Source organism: Tauraco erythrolophus, chromosome 3 (assembly GCF_009769465.1).
Source record: "Tauraco erythrolophus isolate bTauEry1 chromosome 3, bTauEry1.pri, whole genome shotgun sequence".
Taxonomy (NCBI): Eukaryota; Metazoa; Chordata; class Aves; order Musophagiformes; family Musophagidae; genus Tauraco; species Tauraco erythrolophus.
In genome coordinates, this window is record NC_141467.1 from 79,073,753 (window position 1) to 79,097,945 (window position 24,193).

The window sequence follows — 24,193 nt, forward strand, 5'->3', positions numbered from 1 at the left end:
TCCCCTGATTAACAGAGGAATTGAGTGAGCGATCTACTGCTCTACAAAGCAAGACATATATCCACTGTCATCTTATTTTATTGTGTTTTATTTTGGTTTTTTCAACAGGTGCATGAAGTATACAAAATATACTTGTTTTCTCTCTTCCTGGGGTACCTTTTGCAGTTTGAAAATTCAGCCTTACTGGTGTCACCATTACTGAGCCTTGTAACAGCTTTAATGCTCTCTAAATGCCTTCAGGTAACTAGACTCTAACTCTTGAGTGTAGTTTTTATTATTTAAACTGAACTCCAAATGATATGGCATTCTTAAAATATTTTTGCAGATGAATATGAAAAAAGGTACATTTATGTCAAGATTGCTGAAAATAATGTACATTTATTTGGTGCTTACAATAACAGTGACAGTAAACTTATTACTAAAGGTAAGATTCCTCTGTAAAAAGTGATTTTAATTGTCAAAATCTAAATGGAAAGTTGCAGATGTGACTTTGAAAAATATTTTGAACTGTTGCTTCTCCTACTGATCTGAGACTTCATAGCTTAATTTGTAGCAAATTGGAGTACTAAAACTGAGTCATTTTGTATCTATATAAAAAGTCTTTTTCTAACAAATGAAGGTGGTGGGTTTTTTACTGGCATTTTGGTCTTTTGAAATAAGATTAAAGTACAGTATAGAAATACTCTTTAAATCACACTTCAGCTATTTCATAAATATGTATTTTGTTATAACTGGAATGGCCTCTACAAACTGGTCTGAGTATTGAAACAATATTCTTGTATGCAAAGAAGACCTAGTAGCCAGGAGCAGGTTTGGGTAGTCCCAGGATAGATGTAATCTTCAATTAAATTTCAACTAGAACTTGGGAACAGAGACCTTCACTTAGTGTAGGAGTCAGCTAGGAGTTGAGATTACACAACGGGATTTTAGCTTGGACTTGTATTTTGATTAGCAACTCCCCTTGCTGGCTCTAGCCTTTTACGTAAGTTTTTGTGCTCTGTGTCTCAAACTCGTCCTGATTGTGTTAATTAACAGTATCGACTTAAAGAAGCTAATGAACCCTAAGAAGTTTGAGAGAGTGCTCAGATCTGATTGTTTTCTTGTGCCATTCCGACTGGCTAGCCTTGCCACATGTCCTAGAAAATAAAACCTGAGCTTGAAAAATACAAACTAAATTATGTAGACAGTACACAGAACTTTTGGCTGCTCGAATAATTTATGTGAAGATTACAAATGCTCATGGCTTTTGCTAGGCTGCAGTCCTGTTGTTTAGTGGAGCCAAACGCAAAGTTCTTTGGCTTGCTTGGGGGTACGTCTATGTCCAGTTTCTGTGATCCATTTACACCGCTCAGTAGTCTTTTGACAACGTGTTGACAGCTTTTCACTTGCCCTCCTGTTGGGGCACATGAATGAAATGAAGGGAATGATATTCTCAAGGAAACCCTAAAGAGAGATTTATTTAAGTGAGATTTACAATACTATACCGGTACCTTAACTGGCACACTTAATCCAGTTTGTTAGTTTTGACTAAATCTTGAATAATTGATTGTTCCCTGCCATTTTGTAAATCTGAATTAAGTGACTACATGAAAGCTGCTTCCAGCACTTGATAAGATTTTTCTCTGCTAAATTAATTTTCAGATGTTTGTTCCTCATAAAGAAAATGAGCATTTGCTGAAGTTCATTGAAGTAAAACTTGGCTTAAACACAACTAAGTAAGTTTTTAAACTCTTTACACCTTCTAAGATATCTGAACTTCTGAAACTGCTCTGGGAAGTATAAAATTTCAGTGGCTTGTGAGAATTTTGTAGCGAGTTAGGGAAAGAGTTTCTGTTTGTCACCTGGTTTTAAGATTGAATTAAAAAATGTGTAAATACAGAATTTACTTGTGATTTTGAGGTTTCTGAGGCACCTCAATATTTTTCATGTCTTGAGGTGAAAGTATTTACTAGATTTTTGTTTTCTTTTGACATTGAAGAGCAAAAGCTTTTGTACTCTGTCTAGTGTTTCTAATAAGACTTGATAGCAAAGGTAAAAGGTGGTGGTACTAACTTTTTATAGCCTGGAAAAGAAAGGGCTCTGAAGAGAGTCATGAACTATCCGTAGTATCTCAAAACAGGATTGGATCGTGAGGTTTTATTTTTAGTTTTGTAAGAATAACAGCCTCCCAAAAAACCCTGTATATTTTGGAAGAAGTTAGGACAAGGGACAACTTCAAAGTCAGAAGGCATTGTTGTGATTCTGAGAAAACTTTTGCATCTGTGAGACAGTTGAGTATTGTTCTACAAGAAGAAGGCATCATGGCCTCAGATTTTCTGGAAAACTTCAAATGGAGTATTGATAAGAACTGAGACACCTCCTGGACCCAAGCCAACACTTGCAGTTCTGTGCAGGAATTGGTGCTCTCTCCTGGGAACTGCATCTCTCTTATAAAACTGCTTCGCAGCCCTTCAGGGCAAGGAGTGGAAAATGACATCGCGCATAACTGAAGTTATTGGGGGGAATTTTTGGAAGAGAAGATGCAATGATGTTGACTAAGGTGCATTGTTTAATATACATACATACACATTCGGAAGTGTTTTGCAAGAAAAGAGAGGACTGCTTCCGGTCAGGATTTCAGTTTATTCAGCTACCAGGTATTACGGATTTTAGTGGTTTTTTTTTTCTCCCCGGGGACTTCCTACATGTTACTTTCCAGGCTGTTGAACTCTGCGGTGAAGCCAGTGATGGAGGGAAACTGGGTGCAACTGTGCCTAGAAAATTGTGTAACTGTAGACTGGAATTCTGGTCTGCAGCACAAGAACTTCAAGATCTTTGAAGGCCAGTTTGGACATGCCCAGCTGTTAATCCTGAAACTGTTTCTGTCTAATTGAAAAGAAAAAGAAAATAGAGAAGAAAGCGAAACAAAATGAGACAACAATACATTCATGGCATCACATGCTGCACCAGTTCCAGCTGAGAATAAACGTTCTTGGCGGAGTATATAATCTTGCTGCTCATTAATTGAGAAAGAAGAATGATCAAGTGGGTTCGGCTACGGAATGAGAATTTCGGCATTAAAGATTCTATTCTTGGCAGTGCCTCGGGCTTGTTTGTGATCTCATATGACCACTTTCCCTTCTTCATCTCCCCATTTGGAATGAGGACAAGCATACCTTCTTCCATCAATATCTCTAAAATCTTAATCCACTGTGACAACAAAGTGCTTTGTGGTCCCCTTAGTGGAGTTATATGGGAGACTGGCTTTTTGTGATGTAAAAGAGTTGTAGTCTGGCCTCTTCAGATCACAAATTCTTTTTCGGAAGATGAGCTTTTAACAGTTACTCTGAAGACTACTTGCAAAGTGGCTTCAAATGATAAAAAGATAACTTTTCAAAGACAAATTTAAACTAATTTCCTATGACATGAATAGGTTACACTGTGATTGTTTTTTTTTCTGTCTACGGGGTATTATTATGGTTTTTAATGTGATGTTTTTGCCTTACTAGGAATTTTACAATGAATTGGCTCCTTTGTCAAGAATCTCTTCAGGCACCCTCCCAAGACTTTTTTTTGCGGCTAACACAGTCATCGCTGTTGCCTTTCTATATTTTAGTATTAATTATCTGCCTTTTTTCTGTAACTCAGGTCATTTTTAGGAGAATTTGGTAAGTAACTTATTTATACTGAAAAATAAGAAGTTAGAAATAAAAGATTCACGGATATCTGAGTGAATGGTCATCACGTTTGTTGCTCCGAAGTTTGTCACAGCATTCAGCTTGCCAGGGTGTGGATACCAGTGGAAAGGCCCACCAGAGGCTCCTAAAGGAAGTCCTTTAGTGAGGGGCTTCTTGAGCAACCCTCCAGTCAGGACAGGGAGTTGTCATTGGTTTGTTTCCCTGTAGGTGCAATTCCTGCAGAGCTTTGACTAATGTTCCGTGGTATGTTTATATCTCGTTGCAAGAGAGAAAGATGTTTTGTGTGTTTTCCCCTTCCAACAGCAAAGTTATCTGATTGTTGCTAGAGCATTTGTTTCTCTGTTTTTTTTTTTTTTTTTCCAAGTTTACATACTTGGAAGGATGAGATGGGTGGAGTTGAGAGGATTTCAGATTTCTAATGCTTCACTGTTTTTTTTTTTTTCAGTTCTTGTTTACTGTGATAAAGTCCATCAGCCTTTTCTGCTTAGAACAGAGCTGAAGTAAAACTGACTCAATTATTTTTAGTTTCACAGTGATTCACAGTTCCCTTGAGAGAAGGGGTAGTGGAGCTGTCTGTTTACAGACTAAGAATAGCAAGACCGTAGATCCTAGCGTAACTTGCATTGGAAACTCAATGGCTTGGAAATTATCTCTTCCTGGTAGAAGATGAATGGTGTAACTGCTCAGGTATTAGGGCTAATTTTTCACTTGTCTGCAGCAAAAATTAATCGATTTTTTCAAGGACTAAGACTTCTAATACATAAAGATTATACTACTGTAAATGAAATTGTTTTTCAGGTTGAATGTGTGATAGTATGTTCAAAAAAATGAAACAAAGTCTTCCAATTTTTTGCTAGTGTTGAAATAGCTATTTACTACTTTGTAATGAGCAGTGACTCTAGTATATCCAACGGCCTTTTAAAGAAAAGCTTAAAATAAATCTTCTGCCCCTCAATTTTTTTTTTTATTTTGAAGCAATTAATAATCTCAAATATTTTTCCATTTGTCATGAGGAAGCTTATTATAAAGTTGTAACCTGAAATCATATCACGGTAGAATAAAATGTTATATACTGTGTGCCTTGCTATCTTGTTTGTAGAAAAACATTTGTTATAAGATTTTGGTTAAGATTTTTATTTGTGATATATTATTGGAATTTGTAATAACGTGACTAAAACCTGTTTTTGTTATCTTACTTTGTCATAAAATGGTATACACATTCCATACACAATTATCATCCTACGGATTCCGTAATTTTTCAACAAGCTAATGATACGAAGAAACCTAGTAGAATGCATGTACCACATGCTTCATCTAAATGTTTGCGGAGTGCGTGTGCTCTTAAATTAGACTGTCTCTTGTTGACGAATTACCTTCAGATAGGATTTGCAGTTACAGGCAGTGATCCCATTGTATTATTTCACAGCTGTTGCTCCAGAGAGGTTACAATCTAAAAAAAAAAAGGGACAGCAGGTACTGATAGATCATTGATGAAGAACAAAAAACAAATAAGCAGTGCAACGATATTGTATGATATGACAAAGAATGATCTCGGTGTACTGCTGACTTAGCAGTCATAAAAGTATTTTTATTGGCACCTTTGCCTGAGATAATGTCTGAATTAAGTGATGTCTCATTTTCTCCAACTGCAGTGGTGAACCACTGAAAGAGACAGTTAAACTTGAGGATGGTCGAATTGGAGAGAGGCCAGAAATAGTTTATCATGTAATTCACACAATTTTACTTGGTTGTCTAGCGATGTGTTTGGAAGGGTAAGTCTGATTTTGATGTATATCTTTTGAAAGCAACAGAGAGTTCTTAATGGACATGATACACCGTTCACCCCTTTGAAATTCAACCCTACTCAGAAATGTATTTGGCATGTAGTGGTCCTAGTGAGTAGGGGAGAGAGCAAAGATAATTTTGATTATAAATTGGATACGGGTATATGATGATTTGTGCTTGGCCTCCTTAACATGTTTTCCAAGCTTTAATGCAGGCAAAATCTGAGATATTAATTGAAGCAAATTTTAATTACCTTCTTTATGGTATTTAAGTGTAGAACTGCACTGTAATTCTTTTAATATTGCATTCTAGTGAGATCTTGTGTAGTGTTCTGATGAGCAGTGTATGTTCTGGAATCTTAGGATGTGGAAGATTTCTTACCCATCTTCTCATGTCTAGGCTAGCATGAATTATACCTTTGCTTGACATGTTAAAGCAGTAGTAAAACTGTTTTCAAAGGTATTATGTTAGTCCTTAAAGCTACAGAAGCTGATGTTTGGAAGACATTATTGTTCTAATTTTGGCTCTCAGCTAAATCAGCTTGAAGTTGGCAGACTTGCATTTGCATTATGCCTATTGTCCTAAAATCTGAATATTGACAAATTCTTAAAGTGAGCAGACTGTTATGTTACCATGTAGTTGTCTTGACTTGTCTATCCTTAAGGGGCAGACAATATCAGCAAGTCATAAATTGTTTGTAAGATATTTTCCTTTCCTTTCTTGAGGTACTCCCTTACAGTACAGTGTCTGTACAGCTTTGCTGAATAGCTGCTCTTTATCTTTGCTTGGCTGGAAAACTGCAACAGCCAAGTGACTTTACTAGTTTCTTTGGTTTTCTTTCAATCTCCTCTGAACTCTGTGAAGGATTTTGTCATCTTTGACCTTGGATCTTGCTCCCGCATCTTGCAGCAGATATTCAGGTGCCTGCTCTTCTGCTAGAGATTTCCTTGCTTTACCCTTCAGTGCCATCAGTGATCTCAGATTGCCTGAACATCCAGACTGTGTTTGACATACAAAAAAAAGCGGAATGTTTTTATAAATGGCTTGAACACAGAGGCATGCGCAGAGTCCCAACTAAATTATTGCAGTGTTTTTCAGAATGAAGTATCTATGGACACCTTATGTTTGCATGCTTGCTGCATTTGGTGTGTGCTCTCCTGAACTTTGGATGACACTTTTCAAGTGGCTTCGACTGAAAGCTGTGCACCCGATATTGCTGGTGAGTTGCTGTTGCCAATGTCTTGGGAATTACAGCCAGCAAGCATGTAACTTCTCAAACAATTACCTAAGACCTATAGAAGAACCTATTAAAAGAACTTGTAGTTCTGTGAGCAGTGGATCTCATAGTCTGCTTTTTCTGTGTCTTTCATTCTTAATATTACACTTTCACATGTTCTCTGGTACGTGGTGATAAAGCTGTGTTCACACTACAGCCTTTCCTCATAAGAAGCAGAACCGTCTTCATCTCTCTCTCTTTCACTCATCTGTGTAATTTCTTTGAACAATCTTTGAGATCTCAAGTCCTCTGTCATATTTAGTTGGGATTGGCCAAGAAGGTCATGCATTGTTTAGGAAGAGTGCAGGAGAAGAAGAACAGGCACACAGGCACGTGTCAGTATAAGCTGTGCTTCACTAGGAAATGAGCCTAAAAATGTGATAGTTAGGTGTATTTAATTGCTGAGAGTAAGCTGCTTCATAAGAAATGGTATGTGGAATTACTTTGAAGGAGATTTGTTCATGTGTGGCCATTATAGAGAAGCGTCACAATTGAAGATGATCTTGTACTACAGTGTGAACAACTCCCCCTCTTCGAACCCTAGCTTTATTCTTAATGTGCCGAGAGTTGCTTTGTGCAACTTTTGGAAGCTTTCTGCATTTGTTTTATTCATAAAATAAGGATAGGATATTACTTACCTTAATTGTGGGAGGCTTATAGGAATAAATATTTTATACTTAAACAGAGATTCAGTATGTCATTTGTGAAAATGCCATACGCTATTACATCAGAAACATTGACACCGTTCTTCCAGGCAGGGAGTAACAATATGTTCATGTACACGGTAAACATGTTCCTTTATATACCTCATGTTTTCTGCTATATAGACCTGCTTTATTACTATTAATACACTAGATGTATTAATAGCTTATTATCAAGAGAATGCCTTGTGTGCCCTTCTTACCAAATGTTTCCTGTACCATTTTCTCCTTTTTGCAAAGCAGAAGCTGTATCAGCTAGAATGGTGGTGTGCTGAAGAATGGGTTTTTGGGGTTTGCATATCAATGTAGTTAATCTGAACAAAACCATCAACAAGATCAGGGGTTCGAAATGCTTGTTTTGCAGTTTTTTTCCTTTCTCAGATTATCTCATTTTCATTTGTACATGAGAGGTGTTTACTTTTCTTCTGCTTCCTACATCATGTGAACATCGCATCATTGTTATTTGAGCAGTAATTAACTATCCCTAATATCAGTGGTAAAGTTATCGTTGGTCAAATAAGTTCTGTGCTAAATTAGGCAAATTGGGTTTTTTTTTGCAAAGAGTTTTTTTTGCCTGGCAGTAAACTGCAAAGTTTCATCTACTAGCATTCCAAGGTGCATAAATGTAGCCTGCTTTTTGAGCAGAATCAACATGTAGTCCAAGGTTGGAGAATGGAGAATGGCCCGTAATCCATTTCTTCTAACATGTATTTTCTAGGCTCTTATTCTGAGTATGGCAGTTCCCACAATAATTGGATTCAGCTTGTGGAAAGAGGTAAGAAAAGTACTTTTGTGGGTTTTGTTTTGTATGTAGGCACAATATGAGTCAAAATGATGAGCACCTATAATGAAAAATGCTTAGTGAAATGAAATACATATGATGAAATGAAAGCTGTCATTCACTGAAAATATGTTTTGTTTTTATTTAAAAAAAACTTTACATTTTTCAATATGAGATATTTGACAATTTAATTTGTTAACAGTTGCTTATTGTAATTAAGAAGTGTTTAAATTTAAATGAAGACTTTATTAGATTCAACTGTTATACTTCGGATATGTAAACTGACTCACAAAGAAAATACTGCTGAATAAAAACTCAGGATATTGAAAACTGTGTTGCCCCAATCTTGGTTTTAGCAGAAGGGAGAGAGGTTAGGTGGAAGTAAAATTATGGGAGGCCATACGCAAACAGTCTGTTTGAAAAGCTCCCATCAAATTATAATTCAGGTAAATCCTTCCTGCAGAGCAGTGTGTAGCAGCACATATGTACTACAGTACAGGAAAGAAAAGCTACAGTTGTTTCCATGTTTAAAATAAATACTTAGTTCTTTATTGCAAGTCACGGACAGACTGGGAGGAAGAGTATTAGGAAATTATTTGTTAAGTTTCCACAAGTGCAAAAAATAGGGGAAATATCCCATATAGTGTAACCTTCCATTATGCTGACATAGCTTCCAAATAGTTTTACAAGAATTCAAATATTTTTTTTTTTAAAAAAGCATTCAAATATGAAAGGCAGTCTTGACCAACAGTATTTTAACAGGTTTTCTAACATCTATCTTATAATAGAAGTTTCGGTTGCAATGTAATCTAACTCTTTACACATTTCTGCCAGAGCAATAGATAGTCTCCTGAAAAAAAGCTACAGTTGCTCAAAAGAGCTATGAAATCTGTTACAATAGAGGCAACTAGGTTAGTTGACCAAAGAATTCTTTTTCTGATTATTTTTTAATAAAAGCAGTGTGGGAATTTGGACTCTAGAGGGCTTCATCAGTTGCAGATCCAGCTTTTGCTTTTAAGCTGCAGTGATGAACACTTTGCTCTCCAGGTTCATAACTGATCCCTGAGCTTGGAAACTTGGACAGTGCAAACGCCTTGAAGCTCTTAATCTGTTACCGTGTCTATAAATGGCTGAGTGTGCAGCGCAGCATCTTTCTGCTTGGCTGCCTTCTGACTCAGTCTGGCATACTCTCTCATCTAACTAGATTTTTCGAAGGACTCTGATCGATAAGTGAAGCTCGTTCTCCCTGGAGTGGCAGTAGTGGTTCCTTTTTCTGTCCATCTCTTTTTCTGGGGACAGTTCAGGTGTATGTATAACAGCACGGCTGTAGCTTTCAGCCCTGATACGAACATATATGGCAGCTGTTCTTGTGCTAGCCTAACATCTCTGGTTGTAGATTGCTATCCCTTTGCACCTGAATTGTCCAGCTAATGGGGGTGGAAACTTCTCAATTAAAGGCAGGTTCCCATTTCCAGCTCTCTGTCCACTGTGGCTGCGCCAGAGTTAGTTGTCCCTTTAGTCTGGCATGACTTGTAAACTTCAATCCTTTTAAGAGCTGGCAACCAGTAGCTTTCACTTACTAGCTACAACAGCATGCTCCAGCCCCTCAGGGCTGGCCAGCTTCTAGCCATGCCTTCTTCAGATAAATGCTCAAAATGGCTCCCAAAGTGTTTTTTCAAAAGCTTAAAACAAGATTTCCTACTTCATACAATATAGTGTACTTTCCTTCACTGCAGTAATTGAAGTGAAAGTCAGAGGAGTCCAGGGCAGATTACCCACATAATGCTCTTCTAGGAAATGTCTTCTCTCGTTTCCTGCTTGCCTAGCACTTTTCCATCAAGTCGTAACAGTCCAGCCCCGCCCTGTTCAAGCGAGTTCACCATGAGAGATTTGTCAACTTCTTGGTTCGGGGCCCTTATTTATATGCATTTGCATATGAAAACCTGAATTATAGTTTGATGCATTTAAGGCCGGTTGAAGTTGATGAACATTGTTGCCACATAGTTTCTTGGTTTGTTTTTTTTGTGTTTTGTTTGTTTGGATTTTTTTTTTTTATTATAAGTATTCAAATAAAATATGGTTAGAGATGAAAACTTGTGTTTAACATACTTACTTTGGAGAAGTCTCCTGCTGTCAGATAAGTATAAACAGTGAGTTTCACAAAAGACTGAAACAAAAGTACCGATCAGGAGCAAAAACTCAGATGAAACCCATTTCTGTTGTGTTATTTCAGGCCTTAATATGATGAGATGCTCTAAAGATTTTTTTTTTTTTTAACTGTAAGTAACCAAAAATAATATGTTTCCATTAGTTTTTCCCTAGGATAATGACAGAGCTCTCAGAACTACAAGAATTCTATGATCCTGATACAGTAGAACTCATGACATGGATAAAGTATGTATGAAGTCCTACATTTCTGTTTTACTTCTTTATGTCAGGGTATTTTTATCTCAGCATTTTGTGATTTCTATTAATCTGAGTTTTCCCTTGCTAAATAATTGCACCATGTAGAGAGAGATGGGAGGATAAATATGTATTTTAAGTTTGGTGTTACTCCCATTGAAAGAAACAGGAATTTATCATTGATTATAAGAGGAGAAGATCTGAAACACACAAGCAAATCATGTTTAGTGTCATTACTAAACCTGATTTCCAAATAAATGTGGACATCTTAGTACTTGGTTCTTCACACACTAACTTTTCAGTAGATTAGGGGATTTGTGTTCATTATAATTCCAGGAGGGACAGAAATGCCGAAATTATTGTGTGCACGAGGCAGTAAAATGAAATGCCTGAATATGAGGATTTAGAGGCTTCACTCAAGAGACACGCAGCGTAACGTGTGTGATTCAAACTTCCCCTTCGACCAGAAGGCTGGAAGGGTTCTCACCTGGCTGGCGAGGCAGGACACAGCAAGTACTGAGCTGTACTGTATAGTTCATACTGAGCCATGTATGTAGCTAATGCTGAGTCAAGTTAGTTTCACAGGTGTGTTTTTCTTCTCACCAAAAGTTTCAGAACTGGATTCTGGCCTCATTCAATGTAACTTTGAAGTGTGTTATTAGGAACTGCACTTCTCTGAAAATTAGATCCCCTGTGTTCGGATAACTTACTTACCTTTAACTGTATTTTTTTAGGATATTATTTCCTGTATTTATGTAGTCTTTAATGTCAACCTGTTCATCTTCAGAAAAGACAAGGCTGGTAATTATGGTGTTCCAGCCAATTTCTTCTTTCTGTTAATAGTAGTGTATGTTGTTTGTCACTGCTGTAGTTCTTCAAGGCAGCGAGTGGAATAATGCCAAGTACCTAATGGCTTTTACATTAGTCTGCATATATTACACTTCAGGGACATAATTAATCATGGTGAATTGCATTGAGATTCTCTCAGCTAAGAGCAATTTGACTACCCTTGTTTGTAGCAGCTGTTCATATTTTTAGTGAAAATCAGGAAATTTTTTTTTTCTTAGGGATATACTTAGATATCTATATTGGAATTTTAATTGAATGCCATTATTACAGTATATTTTCTTAAAAATTTCTCCCTGAAAAAAAGAATTTATTTTGAATTTTCTCTGCAGGAAAAGTTTTCTAAAGTCTGTAATAAAGTGTGACAATGATCGTTTTCTTTCCCTAATGCAGGAATATGAATAGTCAAAAGGTGAAACCAAGCCCAGAAACATAATTACTGGAGGCATTATTCTGTATCATGACACTATTTACTTGTAGATGATGAAATACACGGTCCCAGAGATCAGATTAAAATAATGACAAATCTTTTCCTTACACCATAACATGATGATTTTTCTCCTTCTACCTGCCCTCCCTCCCAAGCTTGTTTTGTCACAACTCAGCAACCATTCAGAAAGCAGTAGTTGGATCCGTTCCAATACCACTCTGAATGGTGCTCCATGGATTGCAAGGAGAATGGCCATCAGCCCTTGCCCCAGCGGGAGACTTGCCTTGCAGAGTCCATATTGCTGCAGGTCTGAGCTTTTCCTGGCAAGGAAAGTACTGCAGCTGCAGCATTAACATCAATTATAGTTAGATCACCCCAATGATATCTTCATGCATTCCAATTCATACCATAGGACCTTAAAAGACTTACACAGTGTTTAAAAATGTTGTTTTGAGAAATGCATCCTATCCTCAGTTGTGTATGTTGATGTCAATGTTGCTTTTGCAGACGCCAGGCTCCTGTGGCTGCCGTGTTTGCAGGCAGCCCACAGTTAATGGGTGTGATTAAGCTTTGTACCGGATGGATGGTGTCAAGCTTGCCTTTATATAATGATGATGAACTTCTAAAAAGAAATGAAAATGTGAGTATCCAATTCCATAGATGTGTGTGTATTATCAGTGCTTTATAGACTGTTCCATCATGTAAGACTGAAGTGCCTGATTGAGATGTGTGGGAGCACTGTAAACGTTGATGCTCCAGAGATGACCTTGTAACATTCCTCATGACACACATGTTTGCATTGCTCTTCTGTGCCTCCCAGGCCACCTGGCAATGCAAATTATTTGTTTGGTGCCACTCCCACTACTTGTGAGCGGCATTCCAAATACTGCCCCCTGCCAAGTATGTAATTTATCACTGTTTTTTGTGTTGCATTAATGTGTTTTCTTAATTTATAGATTTATCAGATCTATTCAAAGAGGTCAGCAGAGGATATTTATAAGATACTCACATCTTACAAAGCCAATTTTCTGGTTATTGAAGATTCAATTTGCAATGAAGTGGGACCTGTAAGAGGATGTAGAGTTAAAGATCTATTGGATATTGCTAATGGTCATGTAAGTAACAGTAAGAAAAAATGAATGTTTGAATCCATAAATAACTCATTTAAAAAGAAATCTTATAATGCTGATCTTATTTTTCTAATTGTAATTGACATGTAGACAAAGACTCATAAATTTTAAAAGTGATCAATTAAGTTTTGGGTCATCTGTTTCTCATACACCTGTAATCTTACCCCATACTATTCTTTAACAGCCCTAATCCCTCCTAATACATTAGTATCTAGCTGTGCTGCCTTTCTGCCGATCATTAAGTACTATTTATAACATTACAATTATATTTAATTAATATAATTCAATTAAATATTTATACTATTACAATTAGCATTAAATACTATTTAACTAGGTATGAATGTTTAAGGCTATAACACCTGAAGAAGTTATTACCAAATAGTAAAGCCTTGCCTCAGAGGGCATTCTTTATAGCTTTTTAAAGATGAAATTTTAAAATGGATAAACTCAGTTCTAAAACTCTGCCTGGGAGGAGGACCAGCGTGCATTCGATGCAGTGCAGCCTGTTTGGTACCGTTCAGGCTACAAGTCTGTTCGGTTCGGTCTCGCAGATGGGTTAGCACCCCGATAGATAGTTTAAGCCACAGCTGGTAGAAAGATTGGCTGGATAAACTGCAGAGTCATAAAGATATCCAGGAATGCTACTTCAGTCATTGCTGCTCTGTCCGTTCTGAAGCTGGCAGTGCTGCTCTTGCTGCTGAAGCAGGGAAGGAGATGGAGTTTGTAAAGTGACCTCATTACTACTTGTTCATCTCTTCTGGATGTCCAGCAGAAGTTTTGAATTTATAAAGGCAGGAGTGGTCCTAAACTCACTTAGGGTTTGGTTGCTTATTCTCAGGTCAACAGGGGACAAGGAGTCACCGGTTAATCAAGCTAAGCTGTCATTGCTTAGAAATGAGTTGGTTTCCTGACTAAGAAAAAGAACTTAAGCATCTGTTTGACATTACAGCCTGTTGTGTATTAAGTATACCAAGTTAATCCTTGGTTTGAATGCTTTTTTTTTTTTTTAATGAGGAGCATACGTATGTTTCTTGTATATAGTCTCATATTCCATTCTCAGGGAAAAATCCAAGCCGTTCGTCTGTGTTAAGTATTTTATAAGCTCTACTCTTGTTTGTACATGTTTCAAAAGAACTTGTAATGCAAGCATTTCGTTTCTGTAGTTGCTTTCATTTGAGGAAGTAATTACAGGGGTGATATGTTTTTAAGGGATTACTCTTTAAATTTCCCCAGGAATCTGCAACTGGTGTCAGTTTCACTTGTAGATTTCCTGGCCAGTTTATCCATGGAGGATATTGTCTCTGTTTTTCTGTTAACTTCCTTACCATTGCTGAAATCTATCCTTTTTTTTTCTTTGCCCTGCTGCTAAAGTCATGTATGCCATGACTATTCCACATTGTAACAAATATACTATTCCATAACAGAGTGTGTATGTGTGTGAATAATCTCCATCATTGATAATCAGCACATGTTATCTCTCAGTTTCTTCTCGGATCTGTTTTTGCATGAGTACATTCCTGTTCCCTCTTCACACTTAGGATGTCAGCTGGAACAATTGAGCACAATTTCAGGATTTCATTCCCTTATACCCCTGCATCTCTCATCTCCATGCTTCCCAGATGCTTCTCTCTTGCACATAATCCTGATCTCATCCTAACTTCAGCAGCACAGTTTTTCTGTAAGGTTTTTAAGATTTTGTTTGATTCATTTATCAGAATGAGTTTCTTCCTCCTGTAATTCCTAACACTCAGTTATTCAGCAGTTCATCCTAAGGAACGCTTCCCAGTACTTCTCAGAGCGGCTTTTGCTTGTGATAATAGTTTCAATCAAAGGGACGAAAAAAAAGCATCAAAAAACAGTGTCCGATGCAAAAGAGAAAAACAGTCATTCACTATTTTTATGTAATTAGGATCGTGGAAGTGACAAGGGTTATCCTGTTTATAGTGGAGAGATTAAGAAGGGAAGAAGAAGATTCATGATGAGAGTTTCATTTAAAATCTGTTCTGCTGAATGTCTGCAATATAAATCTGTAACAAAACAACTGGTATATACATTTAAATGTAGACAACCAAGTGTTCAATAATTTTAGAAAAAAAAAATTTATTAGATTGGCTAGTAATGAACATCACTGAGGCTTCCTGTCTGTAGCTGAGTCTGTACTGGATTGGATGTTAAAAATGCTAGTTGTAGAAAAAATACATACTGGAATGGCCAACAGGAGTTAAGTGGGGTTTTTTTCAGAAAGTTGACATAGTTTGTTCCTGGAAGTTGTTATAGTGTATTGTCTTAGGAAGCTTTGAAACAAAGCGCTCAGACTGCTTTCAAACAAAAATTGTCTTAAGTCGTACTGAAAAATTATCAAGACTTTCCAAACTACTGGAAGCTTGTGCATATGTAATTGGAGACTGCAGCATTTACATATTCCCAAAGTGAGTGAGACAGCGGACAGGCTGTTCTGCTGTTGACAGGTCTGTGGGTGTGTTTTGCAAATTGTTGTGTTTAAGAAGGTAAGTATTACTTTCTAGCTTGGCCTATGTCCTATAGTCCTAGTCCAGTATCTTGTGATATGGATGATGATCGATAGGGCAAGACCATATATTGATCGATAGGGCAAGACAGAGATGTTTTCCAGCAGTCTGTTGCTGAAGGACTGTGGCTCAGCGGAAACATCTCTGTGTTCGGTAGCCACTGATAGATTTTTTTTCTCCATGAACTTGTGCCATTAGAAGGGGTAGTGAAGGGATTTCTTCAAGGATATCAGACAGTAGATGCTAAAACACACAAGCAATTTGCTTCCCAGTCAGTTGGTTGGAATTTATAGGGCGATACCTCTGTGTGTGTGTCTTCAGTCTTTATTAGGTATGTCAAACTTACTTGGCCTGGAAAAGGGATTTGAGAATTTCCTTCTCTACATAAGTGGCATGCTATGTGCAGGTTATGTCTGAAGTACTGGGTAAATGGGTCATGTGAATAGTTTCCACTGCCATTCGTCTTTATTGTATGAATAAAGTACACTGGTTTTAATGTCTGCTATCCTGACAAAGGTATTAATTCATAAAGGCTATTTTAGATGGTTAAACAAATTACAGGGGAATATGTTTTCAGCTTATTGGAATCCTACAGTATGGAAATTAAATGTCTATTTTAAATGAAATTTACAGAATACAGAAGTAAATTAAATGTACAGAATTATGTTCTGTAACCACTTACCTTCAGTGTTTTAATTAGATCATCTTCTTTTCTGACAGGTGGTTTGCGAGGAAGGTGACAGTTATGCCTACTCAAAATATGGACGATTTTGTCATGAAGTCAAAATGAACTATTCTCCGTATGTGAATTATTTCACTCGGGTGTACTGGAATAGATCCTACTTTGTATATAGAATCAACACTGTGATATCCTTCCAGTCATGAAAAAGCATATAAGCTTCTTTCTGCGGATTGATTGTGGATGAAATTCAGTTGGAAAAGTTCCTTTTGATCAAGGAAGTTATTTTTGCAGATACTTGTGCTCACATACAACGTATTGACAACTTCATTTTACCAAACTGGAATTCTTTGAACTATAGATCAACAGACACAGATACTATCCTTGAAGGAAACAGGAAAAATTGTCAATTTTACAGTCTCTACAAAGTGTGAGAGTCTTCCACCATTTTGGCATTTTTCTTCCCATTATAAATCATCTTAATCTGCATGCAAATGAGATTTCTAACTTTTGTGTTAGAGAGCTGATGTGGGTAGTCCAGTAAATGCAGAAAAATTATATAAAGAGCTCATTTAAGTCATATAGCTTTTATTTTCTAGCAAGAAAGCAATCTGTATCCCGAGTCTTTTCAAGTAAGTGTTTGGGTTTGTTGGTTTTTTGCTCTTTTAATTCCTCCTGTCTTCCACTATAAATATTTCTATGTTTATCAAACACAAATTCATACATCTTCTGTGTAGGTAGAGTGCTTGTATAAATCAACTAAGGAAGATTTTATTTAAACAACTCTTCCATAGATTAAGGCACTGATCTCTACATTGTTGGAGACATGTTGGTGGAAGTGCTTGGGCTTGAACCTAGCAGTAGGAATTGACAAGGTCAGATCTTCAGTTTGGAAAGCACTCGTCTTCAGGATTTTTCCATGCTTAGATGTGTATGTGTGTATGCATATGTGTGTGTCTTAGCAGCCATCAGAGTGGGCCAGTATACAGCAGTATGCCATACTTGGTTTTAGACAAGTGTAGCAGGACAACTAGGTTTGCTACTGAGACTTCTGCACTTCTGTTTCACCCTCTGTGTGTGTGTGTGTGGGGAGGGATGGGTGATACTCATTTCATTCAACTCATTATGTGCTAGATTAAGATAGTGCCATAACTATAATTTAAAACATTATAATCACCACCATTAATAAATAATGGTACAATTCTTCATAGCTATTTTACATCGATTATGCAACTACACTGAGATCTTTGAAAATTTGGGAAAGTACTCTGTAATCTTGCTTCCCTCTAAAATTTGTCTTCTTTATATGACCCCCTTTGCCTCTACAATTATTTTTCTTAACAAATTATCTGTTTATCCTATTTGTTGCTGGCTGATGTACTTTCAAGAGAATGAATGATGCTTTAATTCCAACTCTGGGCCTAATCCTGGTGTTGGGAATGGAAAATCCAATGAAAAGGTAATGGTAACTTTGCTCACATAGATGTAGCTGGACAAAAAGCCAGAATGTATGTTTTGGAAGAGGTTATTCACCTGTTAGGATTTACCTGCAGTTACAGTTCTTGTAACACCTGGCCCAGAGACCAGTCAGTCTATCAGGCATGTGGGAATGATTCCTTGGAGCCTAAATGTCTTTAATGAAGGATCTGGCATAATAGGATGAACCTTCAACTGAAAAATCTGCAAACCATTCTGTAAATGGAAGCTGCAGAACGATCCTTACTGCGCTTGTTGATAAAATGGAAATTCAGAAATTTTAACTCTGAAGGAACTGCAGGATGTTGGTGTATATGCGTGATTCCTATTTGCTCTATGCAGATACATTTGCTTACTTGACACTAACAGGTAGTGCTGAGATTTTTTTAAAACCTTTTATCACTATTGGAGTGATTTAAAAGAAAAAAGCTTTATTGTAAAAGTCAACATGTCTGTAATCTGTTTTTTACTTTTGGTTATATTTTTAGACCTATAAGTCTTGACAAGATGTTAAATTATGCATTTTATTTGAAACCAATGTTCAGATAAATCCATTGAATATACTGGATGTGATCACTGAGAGGAAACACTTATCAGTATAACTGAGTTACACGTTAAAAGTAAATATCCTTTCTGTGGATACAGTCGTCGTGTTGAGAGTAGTGTGTCTGTGTGTCCGTGTGTCTCTGGCCAAATGCAGTCTGCATTTATTTGCTTATGCAGAAGTGCATATGTTCTACTGCACTGAACTGTTTCAGACTTTTCAATTACCATGTAACACCAGAAGTTAGTGTATTACCTTGAGCTATGGCAGGCCTGCAGGAACCTTCTCTGTTTGTGCTAGTATGGATGTAGGTGTAATACTTGGAACTAAGTTTAGAATTCCTTATACAAATCAAGTTTGTTTGAATCACTGTCAAGGAATTGCGTATCTGTGTGTCAGTCATTTACTTACCTGAAGTAATTCATGAATACCATTTCATAACAGCAATAAGGCATTCCAGGTAGCAAACTTCAGGGTTGCAACTGCACTTGGGTGGATGAAGTCGCATAGCTTATGGCTTCATGCCTTAGACTGCCATGCCAAGATGCAATATTTACTGTCCTTGACTGTCTGTTGTGTTTTACCGCAACGCTGTATGTGTGTGTGACCACATAGAACGTAGTTTGAATACTTACATATAGAGCACACATGTTTAGAAGAACACAAACGAGGCCATCTGTACAGGTAAAGAAAACTGTCTTGTAGCATGTTGGCCTTTATACATGTTTAAATGAACATGTTGAACTTTCTTTGAACTGTGACATAGTTGTTATTATTAGTTTTGTCATAGTTTTTAAGATGTATTCTTGATACTTCAATTGATTCTGCTTTAGGAGAATCATTTAAGATTTTTACCTTGCTTTTTATATTAGAGAAAATTGTATTGCAGCGCCATTGGCACAGCAGCCTTAAGTGGTAGAAGGAGCGTTTTCATATGGGAGAAACATTTATCTTGTTCCAGTAAAAAGGCATAATTTTTAAAACGAGTGACTGGAAGAATCATATCTGGTAAAAAAAATGATAAGCTTGAATTTCTTATCCAGCTATGGGTTAGCAAAAATATTATTGCCTATTCTAATCTCCACCTTCTGTGAAAAAGAAACAGTAAGTTTCATGATATCCTCGGAAGGACAATAGGGCGTAGGGAGACAGGACTTGTACACACAACCCTAGCTTGGTTTTCAGTCAGGTCAGAGGTTTAACTCCCTGAAAGGGCTGGGAGAACATTTTGCAAGTTTTGATCTGTTTTGCTGTAGGGTGTTGCAATTCAGTTGAAACATGTGCCTTGCAAGCTTTTATTAAACAAACAAAAAACTCAACTGATGTTTCTTTTTGTGAAGATTTTTTTTTTATTCCTGTTCCTGAGATTTCTAGAGCTTCTGTTGTGTCTTAATACCCCAGCCTCCAAGGATGCTTGTGTAGTAAGTGGTGCAGGTAGGACGTGTGCCGGCTATCTAACAGCCGTCCACTGGGAAGAATGAGAATTTGCGTAGCAATTTGTGTTGCTATTTTACTGGCTGATTTCCTCCTTCACATTTCCAATTTCTGACATGCTTGATCTTAGTAAATGCAAACAAATTACCTTGAAAGAATAAATTGAGTATAGTATTTTCAGGCACTCACCTGTTACTGTTAGATTGTGGATTAAAGGTTAATCAAGCCACAGCTAAACTGACATGTATAGTTTTGTCTTAGTCTTAAAAAAGCACTCTTTCACTTCCTGAATTACCACATACTTGAACTCAGTTGATAGATTTGCCAGGAGATCTTTGAGACTAATTAAGTAAAGGCATTTCAAAACATAAGCTTTTATTCATATTATTTTTAAAAATACTGGTTTTGTTTCTTCCAAAGTAAATGGAAATACCATTGAATACAATACAATCTTAAAAACAATTTCCATCAAGGGGGTAAGGAGGAGATACAGAAATATGGAAGAAGGAGGGCCAAAAGGTTTAACAGACATTGAAAATTCTTCAAACTACTTGCTCTGGTGGCATTACTGTTTACTGAAAGGTAGAAAGTTAGAGACCAAATCTTGTTCTTACCACTTTATTTTTACTGAGTCATCTGCAAATGTCCAAATTTTGTAACCCTTCATCAGCTTTTCCATGCAATTCACGTGGATAGGAGCTGCGAGATCAGGTGGTAGGGATTGTAAGCTGTCATTGAAACGCTTCTTAATGACTGCTGTTAACTACGTATAACCTGTCCTTTAACCAAAAATCTAACAGGAAAAAGCGTGGGCTGTTTGTGTGGATGCGTGGGAATACGTGTTGTATTTGCACTTAGAGATGTCTCTTTTACTGTTGTGTTTTGGAGATGTAATAAGTAACTTCTGCTATCGATGGTGGTGATTGAATCTATAAATCTCCTACATATCGACAGGCAGGTGGAGTCTAGAGTACTGTGGTATTAGAGATGAAAAAAAAGCTGAGTTTATTCCAATACAAGCAACATTTCATGAGAAATAGTACCTCAACATAAATATGTATAATCATGCCTTTAGTACTCTTCCTAAAACTTAACTCTGGAGAGGGGGAGAGTGGAAATTCTAAAACATGCAATGTGTGTTTATTTTAGTAATCATTTCTACTTCATCGGTACAGCTAAAAGAAAATGTCAACATTATATTCCTGCACTCTTACTATGCCAAAGGCAGAACTAGCGATGCCTAAAGGTCTTCTGAATTGTTTGGTACCTCAACCAGATGTTTAAATGTGTAATTAATCTGGCAACATTTCCAATTTCAGCGCAGTTAAACGTATGTAATTCTGCCTTTCGAGTGAAGTTTAAGGGTCCCTATTTATTCGATGGAGAAGAGGTGGGTGTTTAATGCCTTTCAGAGTTTCAAACTTTATTATTTCAGTAATGCAGAAGAATGACTGGTGGTGCTTTACTTGTTAACAGTCACGTTTAGCAGTAGTGTATATGGCATGTGGACATATCTATGTGCAGGTATTTAATAACAAATCTAAGGAATTAAATTCCTTTCATCCTTTTTGTTGTCTTGGACACTTTTTTATCAAAATAATGTATACATAGTAAATATTTTTCTCGTGCGACAAACTTTTTCTGTGGGGAAAAAAAAATTGTAATAAAAGCAAAGTCCAGAAAGTATGGACTGTTTGGGACACAAACCATTTTATGCTTTCTTTTGAGAAGTCTGATACCCTTTCACAAAAACCATGTAGTTCATAATGAATTAACCTCCTTCCTCTGTTGCGATAATAAAATGATTTTTGTATTCTGTTGTATTATTTGCATATGCAATTTTCAGTCAAGTGGAGACTGGACAGCATAGCTCAAACACCTGTCTGGGCAGGGCGGAATAGATACCCTTACAGCTCTTGAGGATTAGCAGCCTGCTCAGACTGGATCCATGTCATGCCGACTCTGACTGTCTGTTGAGACGTACCAGTATGAGGATGAGTGGCAAAATACGAAGTGCTTCATATGGAATTGTTGAACTCTGGCTTTCTCCCTAAAGATCCTCCTACAGCAAGGCATGTCATCTGGAAATAAATTGCTATGCGACATCAAATGCTTCCTGATTGTTTTTTTTTTTAAATCAACTAATGTATCATCTGTCTTGAATTTTTACAGATCATGATTTCATATATTGGAGCCTTCTATCATTTTATGATAGTAGGAGTGAAATCTTTGAATGCAGACTACTTTGTGATAATTTACCTTGTAATGATATGAAAAGCTTGAGAATATTTTAGTTAAATTCTAAAGATAGAAATATCCAATAAAGTGCTTCTCAAAAAATCAATCGTACAGCATCTAAAAAATATGTATTTACATCTTTAATTCTCGAAGGAAGGGTTTGAACAACTCATCAGACTGCTTCCTTTTAGACCAGTCAGGAAACAAGCTTAATTTTAAAAAGATGAAATGGGCTGATGTTGGAGTATTCGAGTTTGTCCAGGAATTCTTCAAGCAGCCATGTTTTGCAATTGCTTAGCTGAAATAGGAATGGAGCTTCTTGGCACCGTGAAATATATGTTGGCATTTGTATACTCTTCCATGTCTTTATCCAGAATTGAGACCATGGTTACCAGCTATGAGATACAGAATGTTCTATTATATAAAAAAGAATTTGTATTTATATATGTGTATAAATAGGTGTATATAGAAACATGTATATGTGGGGGTTTTGTCTATATCTCTATATAAAATACATATTTTTATTGCAATCAGTGTTTAAGGTAAAACGTCTGTTGGTTTGGGGTTTTTTTTCCACCTAAATGGTAGCTCTCTGATTTGTTTCTAGGACCTGGTTTTCCCAGGTTTTCTGATTTTTGCTGTGACCCAGACTAGCATACTTCAATTCCTGTAGGCTTTCAGATTGCTCAGGTAACAAATGTGATTGATGGACCTTTTTTTAATAGTAATGGAATAAGATGCAGCTCATTATGAATTAAATTGCATATATAGAATGTAAAAACATAAAGCAATATAGACTAATGTAGACTGATGCAGTAGGTTACAACACACCAGCAGTGTAAATCTTTACCTTCAGAATTTTGAGTAGCTTTACAATGCCTTGGACTTTCTTCTGGTTTGAAAGTTAAAACTATAATGTCTGCTGCCAAGCGTTGGCTCCTGATGGTGCTGTACTGACTGGTTGTAGAAAGACCAAAACCCTGTTAAGGCTGACTTTTTGTTACACAATAAACACCAGCAGATTCTGTAGGATGAGGATGAATATGAAATGATGCCATAAGCCATTCTGCCCTCTGACCAAAGCTGACAAAGGATGGGCAAGAATGCAGCTGCCCTCTCTTCGCTGCCTCGTGTTGCACTGTCTGCGAGACCCTGAGCACAGAAGCTCTGGTCTCCCTGGAGTAATTGTTGGATGCTGGAAAGAGCGTGTGAGGTTTCCGTAGTTGATCTAACTTCAGCTCTGGACAATAATACCGAATCACTGCTGCAGAAGTGATTGACCTGTTCTTGCAATTTTTAGAAAGGGATGTTAAAATCAAGTCTTGTTTTCATTTCATAGAATGCTTAGGGTTGGAAGGGACCTTAAAGATCATCTAGTTCCAACCCCCCTGCCATGGGCAGGGAAACCTACCACTACACCAGGTTGCCCAAAGCCTCATCTAACCTGGCCTTGAACACTTCCAGGGATGGGGCAGCCACAGCTTCTCTGAGCAATCTGTTCCACTGCCTCACCCCCCTCAATGTAAAAATTTCTTCCTTATATCTAATCTAAATCTCCCCTCCTTCAGTTTAAATCCATTGCCCCTTGTCCTATCACTACACACCCTTGCAAAAAGTCCCTCTCCAGCTTTCCTGTCGGCCCCCTTTAGGTACTGGAAGGCTGCTATAAGATCACCCCCAAGCCTTCTCTTCTCCAGGCTGAACAGCCCCAACTCTCTCAGCCCGTCCTCATAGCAGAGGTGTTCCAGCCCTTGGATCATCTTCGTGGCTTTCCTCTGGACTCTTTCCAGTAGCTCCATGTCCTTCTTATGTTGGGGACCCCAGAGCTGAACACAGTATTCCAGGTGGGGTCTCACAAGAGCTGAGTAGAGGGGCAGAATCACTTCCCTTGACCTGCTGGCCACGCTTCTTTTGATACAGCCCAGGATACGATTTGCTTTCTGGGCTGCCAGCGCACATTGCCGGCTCATGCTGATCTTCTCATCCACCAGCATTCCCAAGTCCTTTTCCTCAGGGCTGCTCTCGATCCATTCTCCGCCCAGCCTGTACTTGTGCTTGTTTTCATCATGAAAACTTATTTCTGAAACACTCAATAGCAGCATAATTTGTATCTATTTCCACATTATTAACACTTGGATAAATGGCGCTGCTGTTTTTTTTTTTTCTTTTTTAATTCTGCTCCTGGTTTGGCCCATTTTATGATGATGATCTGAGCTGCAGTCTGAAGTGCTGGCTGCATTCTAGGGACTCATCCCAGTTGTGGGA

The 24,193-nt window shown here is 37.4% G+C and overlaps 1 protein-coding gene across 1 annotated transcript in view; it reads left to right on the forward strand.

The window, feature by feature from the left end:
* DPY19L4 (dpy-19 like 4) overlaps positions 1-21,383 on the forward strand; it is a 33,636-nt gene extending 12,253 nt beyond the window's left edge. Inside the window, exons 9-19 of the mRNA XM_086608748.1 lie at positions 109-240; positions 326-424; positions 1,642-1,715; positions 3,489-3,647; positions 5,330-5,449; positions 6,561-6,681; positions 8,158-8,214; positions 10,532-10,614; positions 12,407-12,539; positions 12,856-13,014; positions 16,278-21,383. Coding sequence (XP_086464874.1) covers positions 109-240; positions 326-424; positions 1,642-1,715; positions 3,489-3,647; positions 5,330-5,449; positions 6,561-6,681; positions 8,158-8,214; positions 10,532-10,614; positions 12,407-12,539; positions 12,856-13,014; positions 16,278-16,442 — 1,302 coding nt within the window. The 3' untranslated portion in view covers positions 16,443-21,383. The remainder of the gene's footprint in view (positions 1-108; positions 241-325; positions 425-1,641; positions 1,716-3,488; positions 3,648-5,329; positions 5,450-6,560; positions 6,682-8,157; positions 8,215-10,531; positions 10,615-12,406; positions 12,540-12,855; positions 13,015-16,277) is intronic.
* The last annotated feature ends 2,810 nt before the right edge of the window (positions 21,384-24,193 follow it).